Source organism: Octopus bimaculoides, chromosome 29 (assembly GCF_046866305.1).
Source record: "Octopus bimaculoides isolate indiv1 chromosome 29, ASM4686630v1, whole genome shotgun sequence".
Classification (NCBI taxonomy): Eukaryota; Metazoa; Mollusca; class Cephalopoda; order Octopoda; family Octopodidae; genus Octopus; species Octopus bimaculoides.
Genome location: NC_142956.1, coordinates 19,666,849 through 19,679,084, shown reverse-complemented (window position 1 = coordinate 19,679,084; position 12,236 = coordinate 19,666,849). Strand labels below are relative to the sequence as shown.

Here is a 12,236-nt window from a genome sequence, read left to right as displayed (position 1 = left end):
TGACCGAGTATGAAAACAATAGATGGATAAGGTTATGACTTGATTCATTTGAAAAAAACCGTTAGAGAATGTATATATATATACTATTTCACTCTGTTACTTGTTTCAGTCATAGACTGTGGCCATGCTGGAGCACTGCCTTTAGTCGAGCAAATCGACCCCAGGACTTATTCTTTGTAAGCCTAGTACTTATTCTATCAGTCTCTTTTGCCGAACCGCTAAGTGACGGGGACATAAACACACCAGCATCAGTTGTCAAGCGATGGTGGGGGACAAGCACAAATACATATATACACATACATATATATATGTACATATATACGACAGGCTTCTTTCAGTTTCCATCTACCAAATTCACTCACAAGGCTTTGGTCGGCCCGAGGCTATAGCAGAAGACACCTGCCCAAGGTGCCACACAGTGGGACTGAACCCGGAACCATGTTGTTTGTAAGCAAGCTACTTACCACACAGCCACATATATATTTGTTGGACTTGTATTGACTTCCTCACCTCAGTGCCAGTTGAGACAGTATTAACAAATAGAAGAGAGGAAATGATGTGGGTGATTTCTTGAGTATGTACTCCACAAAGTCTGCACTCGTCACATTTTATGGCTTTTCCTGCATCTCTGTTCCTTTTGTGCATCAGGTACTTGGTTGATATTTCCTGCTCCTGGATTGCAAACGCATACCCTTCAAATTGGGAGCTAGTAATCCAGCTATTGGTCCATGATAGACTGCTTTGATGATCGATATCATTATCATCACAGAGCTTTCTACTAGTATATATTTTAAATTTCTTTCAGCAGTCAATATTTTGATATTTCTTAAAATTATTTTCAAGTGAATATACCATCACAAAAAAATTTTTTTTAACATATTTAAAAAATATTCTAAAGCAAAAATGACTTTAAAAATACGTAGATATTTTCTAACCTCAGCGTGAAATCGTTTTTTTTTTTTCGAGTGCATTCAACGTAACTCACCTTCAAAAATTTTGCTGCTATTTCTAGCACGCCCTGCTACTACGTAACAGCTATTTGCGATAAAGGACCCGAAATACGTGTTACGTGGTAGCAGGGCGTGCAAGAAATAGCAGCCAAATTTTTCCAACCCTCGTCACAGAACTCTGTTGCTGGGAAACTTAGTTTCCCGGTGACCCAACGGGTCACGGGTCGGGCGATCTTTCGTTTTGACTTGCAGAATTGTCATCTGCGTTCGTTAATTTCCGTAATTTTTTTTATTTCTTTATTTTTGTTTTAAAGTGAAAGACGTATGTATGTGTATATGAAATAGACGTGTATGTGAGAGAGAGTGAGTGAAGGGTTGTGTTGTGATGTATACGTACATACATCAATACAAACACATACATCTTTTTTTGTATGTACGTGTGCGTGTTCTCATATATGCTTATGTGGCACTCACGCTTTCTCTCTGACACACATATACTTACAAATACACAGACGTCCATTTCGTATACACATTCATACACCTTTTCTTTCACTTTAAAACAAAATTAAATAAATAAATAAAAATTTACGGAAATTAACGAACAAAACAGCTGATCTAAATGACAGTTCGTTGACAACTTTGCCGAGGTATAACGAAACAGCTATTTTTATTATACAAAGTCGTTAATATTTACATTAATTTACACTTCTGTGACAAATAATTACTGATGTCATTGTATGATCATGGAAAAAAGCCTTCTGTCGAAATTGACTATGATGGAATTGAGATTGACGCCGGACCATAACGAATTTGAGAGGTAAAAAAAAAAAAAAAACCCTTATAAATTACGCTAACTGTTCTTAACATGGTTCCTGTATCAGGGGACAGTGTTTTGTAGCAGAATATATTACTACACAACACATTCTTAAAATAATCTGGTGAAAATTTTATTACGAAAGTTCAAAGTGAAGTTTTTGACAGAACCAGACAAAGAAAGACACGGAAACATGTCAAACCAATCAAGTAGCGCCATCTATTGGCGAAGGCAAGTAATATCATATAAAGGGAAACTACTTCCACTACATTTTAACCTCGGTTCCATTGAATTGGTAATTAGGACGATAATTGCCAATTAGTGACTCGGTGTTCGTATCCGAATACGGTAAGTTGACAAAGATTTACTTTAAGGCTGTAATGGTGTTAATATTACTAATAATAATAATGATAGAATTATGTAAATGATAGAATTATGTGAACCTTTCGATCGTAAAGTAATTAATTCGACGCTAAAATGAAAATATATTTCCCCTCGCCTTCCAAATTGAAATGTTGATTTGTTTATGGCAATCTATGATCGACAGTTACATATGATTTGTTGTTGTTGGCACTCCGTCGCTTACGACGACGAGGGTTCCAGTTGATCCGATCAACGGAACAGCCTGCTCGTGAAATTAACGTGCAAGTGGCTGAGCACTCCACAGACACGTGTACCCTTAACGTAATTCTCGGGGATATTCAGCGTGACATAGTGTGTGACAAAGCTGGCCCCTTTGAATTACAGGCACAACAGAAACAGGAAGTAAGAGTGAGAGAAAGTTGTGGTGGAAGAGTACAGCAGGGTTCGCCACCATCCCCTGCCGGAGCCTCGTGGGGCTTTTAGGTGTTTTCGCTCAATAAACCCTCACAACGCCCGGTCCGGGAATCGAAACCGCGATCCTATGACCGCGAGTCCGCTACCCGTCACTACATATGATATAAAAGAAATTAATTGGTAAAATGAGAGTGAAACAGTGTAATTAATTCGTAAAATAAGGGGAAACCTATTGAAGAACGCCACATTAATTAATGTTGTTTTTTATGAGGCATTGATAAAACGGAAAGTTGACAAAGATTTACTTTAAGGTCATATTAATACTATGTTGTTTAACTATCCAGTTTATCTTACTGCTTCTTTTCCTATTTCAGAATATCACAACATGTTGACGTGAAAGAAATCTCTCCATTCAGAAATGCCTTTGATATTCTCATCAACTTACATCAACTAAAACAAGACGATATATTTATAAGGAGCATTCATAAATAAGTCTACCTCTTTATATAAATACAGTCTATAACAAAGAACAGCAGAATATTTTTCTTTCTCTGGAATGTAGAGGAGGTGATCGCTTTCCTGGTTAATTAAAGTTCCATAAATTTACAAAGGAGTTGACAATTTCCATCTGCTGTTTTACATATCGAGTAAGATCGTGGATGAAAGAAACATTGTATTAAATTATCCTTTCAATGTAGTGACACAACGGAACATAAACTTATTCATAGAAATGAAAAACACATTATCACTGTGATATGTGTGATAAATAATTCTCTCATAATGAATAATTTAACTAAACCAGAAAACACTAATACAGGAGAGAAACCATATCACTGTGATATCTGTGGTAAATCCTTCTCTCAAAGGAGTGACTTAACTAGACACCAATGTACACATACAGGAGAGAAGCCATTTCATTGTGATATCCGTGGTAAATCATTCCCTCACAATAGTAAGTTAACTAGTCACACACATACACATACAGGAGAAGGGCCACATCATTGCAATATCTGTGGTAAAGCATTCTCTCGAGCCAGTCACTTGAAAACACACAAACGTATTCATACGGGAGAGAAGCCATTTCATTGTGATATTTGTGGTAAATCATTCTCTTGTCATGGTAACTTGACTACTCACTCGCGTATTCATTCTGGAGAAAAACCATATCACTGCGATATCTGTGGTAAATCATTCCCTCAAAATAGTCACTTGACTAAACACAAGCGTGTTCATACAGGAGAGAAACCAGATCACTGTGAGATCTGCGGTAAATCATTTTTTGAAAGGGGTAATTTAACTAAACACCAGCGCATTCACACAGGAGAGAAGCTTTATAATTGTGATATTTGCGATGAATCGTTTTATGCAGCTGGAAACATGAAACAGCACAAACGTATTCATACAGGAGAGAAACCATATCATTGTAATATCTGTGGTAAATCATTTTCTGCAGCTAGCAATTTAACTATTCACAAACGTATTCATACAGGAGAGAAACCATATCGTTGTAATATCTGTGGTGAATCGTTCTCGCAAACGAGTATTTTAACTAGACACAAACGTGTTCATACGGGAGAGAAGCCATATCACTGTGATATCTGTGGTAAATCGTTCTCTGAAAATAACGTTTTAACTAAACATAAGCATATTCATACTGGAGAGAAGACATATCAGTGTGATATTTGTGGTAAATCATTCTCTTGTAATAGTCAATTAACTAATCACAAACGCATTCATACAGGAGAAAAACCTTATCATTGTGATATCTGTGGTAAATCATTCTCTCAAAGTACTCACTTGGCTAACCACAAACTTACACATACAGGAGAGAAAGCGTATCATTGCGATATCTGTGGTAAATCATTCTCTCGTAATAGTCAATTGGTTAATCACAAACGCATTCACACAGGAGAGAAACCATATCACTGTGATATCTGTGGTAAATCATTCTCTCAAAGAAGTCACTTGACTAATCACAAACCTTCACATGCAAGAGAGGAGCCATAACCAGGCATTAGCTATTGCAGTTCATTTTTTTGTAAATGGTGTTTTAATTATACGTGCAAATATTCTCGACAGACTGAACTTATGTCATGGTCATTTTCTCATAGACCTAACTTAAAATGTCCATGAATGAATTCCTACAAGAGGGAAGCCATGTCACTGTGACATCTCTGGCAAATCATTCTCTCGATAAAGCCACATGTGTACACATGTGGGTATTCACACAAACTTGTAACTGTATCAGTGTTAAATTTTATTAAAATATAACAACAATTAACACTATTCTGTCTGCTAAAACACAGGCTTTTTTCCTCCATCAACTTTGACATCATTAACTTCGATACTGTTAATGTCTATCACAAATTTGTCGTCATCTCTAAAAATATTGACACTGACATAACTTCATCATCATCATCATCGTTTAAAGTCCGCTTTCCATGCTAGCATGGGTTGGACGATTTGACTGAGGACTGGTGAATCAGATGGCTACACCAGGCTCCAATCGAATTTGGCAGAGTTTCTACAGCTGGATGCCCTTCCTAAAGTCAACCACTCCGAGAGTGTAGTGGGTGCTTTTACCTGTCACCCGCACGAAGGCCAGTCAGGCGGTACTGGCAACAGCCACGCTCAAAATGGTGTATTTTATGTGCCACCCGCACAAGAGCCAGTCCAGGGGCACTGGCAACGATCTCGCTCGAAAGTCCTTACACATGCCGCGCGCACAAGTGCCAGAAAGGAGACGCTGGGCACAGGTGCCATCCTGATTTCGCTTTCGCTTGCCCCAGTAAGTCTTCGCAAGCTGAGTTTCGTGTCCAATGATGGAGACGACGTTGGCATGGGTGCTGAAAATGCCTTTGGCTGGACTTTGAGGAATTTCTTTAAAAAGAATGAATAAATAGTTTATTTTGTGTTTGTTGTGTTACTGTGTATCTGGACGCTGTCTCCTTTATACCTGAAACCTTTCAACTTGCTCAACGTCACACTTCTTCAAAACTACTTTCCTCTGTCCCAGTTGTGGGCTATTTTCTCTTGTAAGGGGCTTGGTGGACCCTGTTGGCTTTTGTCGTCGCACAGAAATCACTGGTGACATAAAAACTGTCACTGAAAAAAGAAAACAAAAAAAACAAAAAAACCACCCAGTGCACTCTGTAGAATGGTTAACATTAGGAAATGCATTCTGCAGTGGAAAACAAACCAAAACAGACAAGGGGAACTCGTGCAGCTGAAGGCCTTGTCAGCTCCAGTCGAACCATCCAACATATGGCCTGAATGGAAAAGAAGAAATGCAATCAAACAATGGGAAATAACTTCTACAACACTTCGTTGGGGTTGTCGAGAGGTAGACCCGCGTTACGGCGCGCACTCTCTCCTGATGACGTCATACACTTGCTGGTTTCCGGTATGCGGAGTTCTTGACTGGGAGTACTTTGCATGTGAAGGGGTTTGCCAAACATCGTTGTTATTATTTATTTAGACTAATTAGTCATTCGGTCGCTGATTCGCAGTTTTTGTCTGAATACGGTAAGTTGAGAATGATTATAATAATATCATTAATAACTACGTTAATAATGGAATTATGTGAACTTCTCGATGTTACAGTAATTATTTCGAAAAGGGAAAAAAATAAAAACATTAGGAAAATACATTTTGCTCGTCGTAAATAAAAACTTCCAAACTGAAATGTTGTTTATGAAAATCTATGATCGGCTGTTACATGTGATATCAAGGAAATTAATTGGTAAAATGAGAGTAAAACGGTTTAATTAATGAGTAAAATGAGGGAGACCCGTTTAAAGAACACCACATTAATTTCGTTTTTTGTGTTTGGGTTACAAGATTCTTTATATGAATTGGTGTGTTGAAGCATATTTTGTTGTATCTGGGGAGAGTCGTTCTGTTTTAATACGTTGTTAATTAACACACTCACCGGTTCGATTTCCCCGTATTTACATATTTAGTAATTTATTTTCTAAAATATTCGTTATTTCTTGCAACCTCTTCAATGGTTATTGGGCACTGGTCATGCTATTAGCTGTCAGAAGTGAAAGTGCTCACTGCTAGTGAAGTATCTGTCTGTCTGCCTGCCTGTTGCTGGTTTGAGTCGATTCTTTGGCTACTGACAGCTAATACCATGACTGGCCGGAGCGAGCTATATGTCTGTCTGTCTCTCTCTCTCTATCTATCTATCTCTCTTTCCCCCCTCCCTTTAAAACACGTCAGTTATCTCTCGCCTTCTCTCTCTCTTTCTATATCTATACCATTACCTGTCTGTCTGTCTCTCTCTCTCTCTCTCTCTCTATCTATCTATCTATTACTCGAAAGTTCGCGCGTCCGCGCTAGCTAGTCGTGAGTGGTCGATCCTATTATTTTAAAACTTCAAACTTCATTTGTTTTCTATTTTGATAAATTCTCTCTGTTGAAAATTATATTTTTATATTTTAAATAATTTGCAATTTCAGGAAATATGTTTTTATATTAAATTTGTGTTTTCTACTCACGACTAGCTAGCGCGAACGCGCGAGTAATAGATAGAGAGAGAGAGAGAGAGAGACAGACAGACAGAGAGGTAATGGTATAGATATAGAAAGAGAGAGGTAGATAGATAGAGAGAGAGAAGGCGAGAGATAACTGACGTTTTAAAGGGAGGGGGGAAAGAGAGAGAGAGAGAGGAAGTTTGCTTTTTTCCTTTCTCCCTGCTGTTTGCTGCTTAACAGAGCAAAGAAAGGATTAGTATTGAAAGATCGCCCTCCTGTTTGTGCGTGTGTGCACGTATGACCAAATATGGCAATTGCGTGTGTGCAAATCTATATTTTTTAACGGAGCAAGGGAGATAAATCGTGAAACCTGTGAAAAGGGTTTCATTTTTACCACATAAAATTGTGCTAGAAATAGAAGTAAAAGTCTGCTTAAATCCAGTGATTCTTCTTTGTATTAATCCGTTCTGGCCTCCAGAGCTATGTCCCCCCGCCACCACACTTTTATTTTTGAAGCTGAGATGGGTTAGACTCGTTTGTTTTACTAGAAAACCACACAAATAATTACATATATACTCTTTTACTCATTTCAGTCATTTTGACTGCGGCCATGCTGGAGTACCGCATTTGGCACTGGTCATGCTATTAGCTGTCAGAAGTGAAAGTGCTCACTGCTAGTGAAGTATCTGTCTGTTTGCCTGCTGGTTTGGGTTGATACTTTGGCTTACTTACTTACTGATATCTATCTACTATCTATCTATCTATCAATCACTCGTCCACCTTATTAGAAAACACAAACTTAATATAAAAACATATTTCCTGAAATTGCGAATTATTTAAAATATATTACCGGGAACAACAATAATTTCTGACCTCTGGCGTTCATCTAATACACTAAACACGCTAGGATATAGACATTTAACCGTGAACCATTCAATAGACTTTGTTGATCCGGTTACATTTGCCACAACAAATCACACCAAATGCCTATGGAAACAGGCCAAGAACAGGAACAAAAGAGAAAATGGGACAACCCGGAATTCACTGCAAACACATCTAATAGAATTCATGTGGCATTATGAATTGAAGGACGAGATCTTCCAGAAGGTATTGGAACAAATTCGACACCTATATCCATGCGTTTGAAAACACAACACAGAGTATAAGGGTACTACGAAGCATAAGTATCACATTTATTTTTAGGTGGAGATGGAGTATATGTAATCTGGGTATACCCCCACTTTTAAATTTTGTTTTTTTTTACGGAATCCTATGTTTCAGACCATGGAGAATCCGATTCTGGAAAAAATTTTTCAAAAATCTCAATTTCAAAATTTCGATCCCCCACCCCGGTTTTTATATAGATCCACAGGGTAACCCTGACCCTAACCCTAACCCTAACACTAGTTTTGTGAGATTTGGCTGTTATTTCTAGCATGTAAATAGCCTGCTTGGTGGGGGGTGGGGAATTGAAATTTTTCAAAAAATTTTTTTTCAGAATCGGAATCTCCATAGCCTAAAACGTGGGATTCCATAAAAAAAATTAATAAATAAGGGGGGGAAAGGTTCAGATTACATATAGTCCATCTCTACCTATTTTTAAACTCAACTTCAAACTTCATTTGTTTTCTATTTTGATAAATTCTCTCTGTTGAAAATTATATTTTTATATTTTAAATAATTTGCAATTTCAGGAAATATGTTTTTATATTAAATTTGTGTTTTCTAATAAGGTGGACGAGTGATTGATAGATAGATAGATAGTAGATAGATATCAGTAAGTAAGTAAGCCAATAGCTCGCTCCGGCCAGTCATGGTATTAACTGTCAGTAGCCAAAGAATCGACTCAAACCAGCAACAGGCAGACAGACAGATACTTCACTAGCAGTGAGCACTTTCACTTCTGACAGCTGATAGCATGACCAGTGCCCATTTTTGTTTATATATATATATATATATATATATATATACACACGTATGTGTGGGTGTGTTGATTTCTGTGTGTACCTCTCCGTGTGTGTATGTTGACTCTACCTTTCATTCTTTCGGGGTGTATAAAATGATAATGTTGATGACGATAATAATAATAATAATGATTTGTTTGTACATTAAGCGCAAAACCTGAACTTTGGTGGAAGGGGATCACTTAATTACAGGGACTCCAGTGCTCTACTGCTTATTTTATTTACCTCGAAAGGATAAAAGGCAAAGTTGACTCCAGTGACAGTCGTACTTTCAAAGTAAAGACGTTTTGGGCACCAAATCATGATAGACGAAATATAAACGGGGTCTTTTATATTCTCGCTAACTAGGTCTGCAGAGAAGGACCTACCGGTTAGTGGGGAGAACATTTGTGTTGGTATGCCAAATTTTTCCATCTGTCAATGAACTCCGACTTATGCAAGCATGGACAGTAAACGTATGACAATGTTAATGATGTAAAATCTGCAATGTTGAATTACTATGTTGTTTAACTATCCGCTTTATCTTACTGCTTCTTTTCCTATTTCAGAATATCACATCATGTTGACGTGAAAGAAATCTCTCCATTCAGAAATACCTTTGATATTCTCATCAACTTACATCAACTAAAACAAGACGATATATTTATAAGGAGCATTCATCAATAAGTCAACCTCTTTATATAAATACAGTCTAGAACAAAGAACAACCAAATATTTTTCTTTCTCTCGAATGTAGAGGAGGTGATCGCTTTCCAGGTTAATTAAAGTTCCATAAATTTACAAAGGAGTTGACAATTTCCATCTGCTGTTTTAGATATCGAGTAAGATCGTGGATGAAAGAAACATTGTATTAAATTATCCTTTCAATGTAGTGACACAACGGAACATAAACTTATTCATAGAAATGAAAAACACATTATCACTGTGATATGTATAATAAATGATTCTCTCATAATGAATAATTCAACTGAACCAGAAAACCTTGATGCAGAGGAAAAGGGACATCACTGTGATATCTGTGGTAAATCATTTCCTCACAGGAGTGTTATGACAAGACACAAGCTTACACATACAGGAGAGAAACCATATCACTGTGATATCTGTGGTAAGTCATTCTCTCAGAGGAGTGTTGTGACTAGGCACAAACGTACACATACAGGAGAGAAGCCATATCACTGTGATATCTGTGGTAAATCATTCTCTGAACGTAAAGTTTTAACTAACCATATGAAGATTCATACTGGAGAGAAACCACATCATTGTGATATCTGTGGTAAATCATTCTCTCAAAGTACTCACTTGACTAATCACAAAACTACACATACAGGAGAGAAGCCATATCATTGTGATATCTGCGGTAAATCATTCTCTGGAAATAGCCAGTTGACTATTCACAAACGTGTTCATACAGGGGAGAAACCATTTCACTGTAATATGTGTGGTAAATCATTCTCTCAAAGAAGTCACTTGAATGATCACAAAACTATACATACAGGAGAGAAGTTGTATCATTGCGATATCTGTGGTAAATCATTCTCTCAAAGAAGTCACTTGACAAATCACAAACCTACACATACAGGAGAGAAGCCATGTCATTGTGATATCTGTGGTAAATCATTCTCTTTTAACAGTCAATTGACTAACCACAAACGCATTCATACAGGAGAGAAACCATATCAATGTGATATCTGTGGTAAATCATTCTCTCAGAGGGATGTGGTGACTACACACAAACGTACACATACAGGAGAGAAGCCATATTCCTGTGATATCTGTAGTAAATCATTCTCTCAAAATGGTCACTTGCTTAGTCACAGATATATTCATACTAGGGGAAAACCATATGATTGTAATCTCTGCAGTAAATCATTTTCTGAAGGTAATGTTTTAACTAAACATAATATTCATACAGGAGAGAAACCATATCATTGTGATATCTGTGGTAAATCATTCTCTCAAAGGAGACACTTGACTCAGCACAAACGTACACATACAGGGGAGAAACCATATCATTGTGGTATCTGTGGTAAATCATTCTCTCGTAATAGTCATTTGACTAATCACAAACGCATTCATACTGGAGAGAAACCATTTCAATGTGATATCTGTGGTAAATCATTCTCTCAAAACAGTCACTTGATCAAGCACAGACCTACACATACAGGAGAGAAACCATATCACTGTGATATCTGTAGTAAATCATTCTCACAAAGAAGTCATTTGGCTAACCACAAACTTACACATACAGGAGAGAAATCATATCATTGTGATTTCTGTGGTAAATCGTTCTCTCTCAATAGTCAATTGGTTACTCACAATCGCGTTCATACAGGAGAGAAACCATATCATTGTGATATCTGTGGTAAATCTTTCTCTCAAAGGAGTCACTTGACTAGTCACGAACATACACATACAAGAGAAAAGCCTTAACCTTCGTTAGCTGTTGTAATTCACTTTTGTATATGGTGTTTTAACTCTACACTAAAATGTTCATACCAGACAGAACCTATGTCATGGTCCATGTGTGTGGTAAATCATTCTTGCATAGACTTAACTGTCCGTGAATGAATTCCTATAAAGGGATGCCATGTTAGTGTGACATCCATGGCAAATCATTCTCTTGAAAATGCTACATGCATACACATGGAGGTATTAACACACAAGTGTAACTGTATCTGTGTTAAAATTTATTGAAACATAATTAACACTATTTGGTCTGCTAAAACACAGGCTTTTTTACTTTCATTAACTTTGATGCCATCAACTGTAAACATTTTTACTCTGAGATAACTTAATTACTGAAAGTTCCTGTGTTGCAATTTCTTGAAAAAGAATAATGAATAAAAAGTTTGCTTCTAACCATTTTGTGTTCGTTTTTTTTTTTTATTCTATATCTAGACACTAGCACAAAATCACACTCCTTCAATACTACTTTTCTCTCTCCCAGAGCTTTAGGTGTTTTCGCTCAATAAACACTCACAACACCCGATCTGGGAATCGAAACGGCGATGCTATGACAGCGAGTCCGCTGCCCCTAAACACTAGGCCATTGCGCCTCCATTCATACAGGAGAGAAGATATATCAATATGAGTTCTGTATTAAATCATTTTCTCAAACGAGCACCTTGAGACACATAACGCAGATATTGACAGAAGAAAACGAAGAGAAACCTCGTAACTAATCGAACTGGTCAGTAGAGCTATCGGTCCAGATGGACTATATGTAATCTGAACCTTTCCCCCTTAATTTTCT

General features: G+C 37.2%; 3 protein-coding genes across 7 annotated transcripts in view; 2 read left to right on the top strand and 1 right to left on the bottom strand.

The window, feature by feature from the left end:
* LOC106878976 (uncharacterized) overlaps positions 1–12,236 on the bottom strand; it is a 47,875-nt gene that overhangs the window by 30,308 nt on the left and 5,331 nt on the right. The window contains exon 1 of one of the 5 annotated variants that reach the window (XM_089345671.1): positions 936–960. The exons of 2 other annotated variants lie outside the window; for them this stretch is intronic. Coding sequence is in view for 2 of the 3 variants with exons in the window: in XM_089345669.1 (XP_089201795.1) it covers positions 511–645 (135 nt within the window). In the remaining variant the exon portion in view is untranslated. Of the gene's footprint in view, positions 1–510; positions 874–935; positions 961–12,236 lie in introns of those variants that run through there. 2 more of the 5 variants (XM_089345669.1, XM_089345676.1) reach the window with 2 other exon arrangements.
* On the top strand, positions 956–4,991 carry LOC149130434 (uncharacterized). The gene is made up of 2 exons (XM_089345680.1): positions 956–2,112; positions 2,916–4,991. Exon 2 carries the CDS (start codon positions 3,322–3,324, stop codon positions 4,546–4,548), a length of 1,227 nt encoding a protein of 408 aa, XP_089201806.1. The 5' UTR covers positions 956–2,112; positions 2,916–3,321; the 3' UTR covers positions 4,549–4,991.
* LOC106878974 (uncharacterized) lies at positions 5,146–11,845 on the top strand. The gene is made up of 2 exons (XM_052978285.2): positions 5,146–6,066; positions 9,532–11,845. Exon 2 carries the CDS (start codon positions 9,938–9,940, stop codon positions 11,411–11,413), a length of 1,476 nt encoding a protein of 491 aa, XP_052834245.2. The 5' UTR covers positions 5,146–6,066; positions 9,532–9,937; the 3' UTR covers positions 11,414–11,845.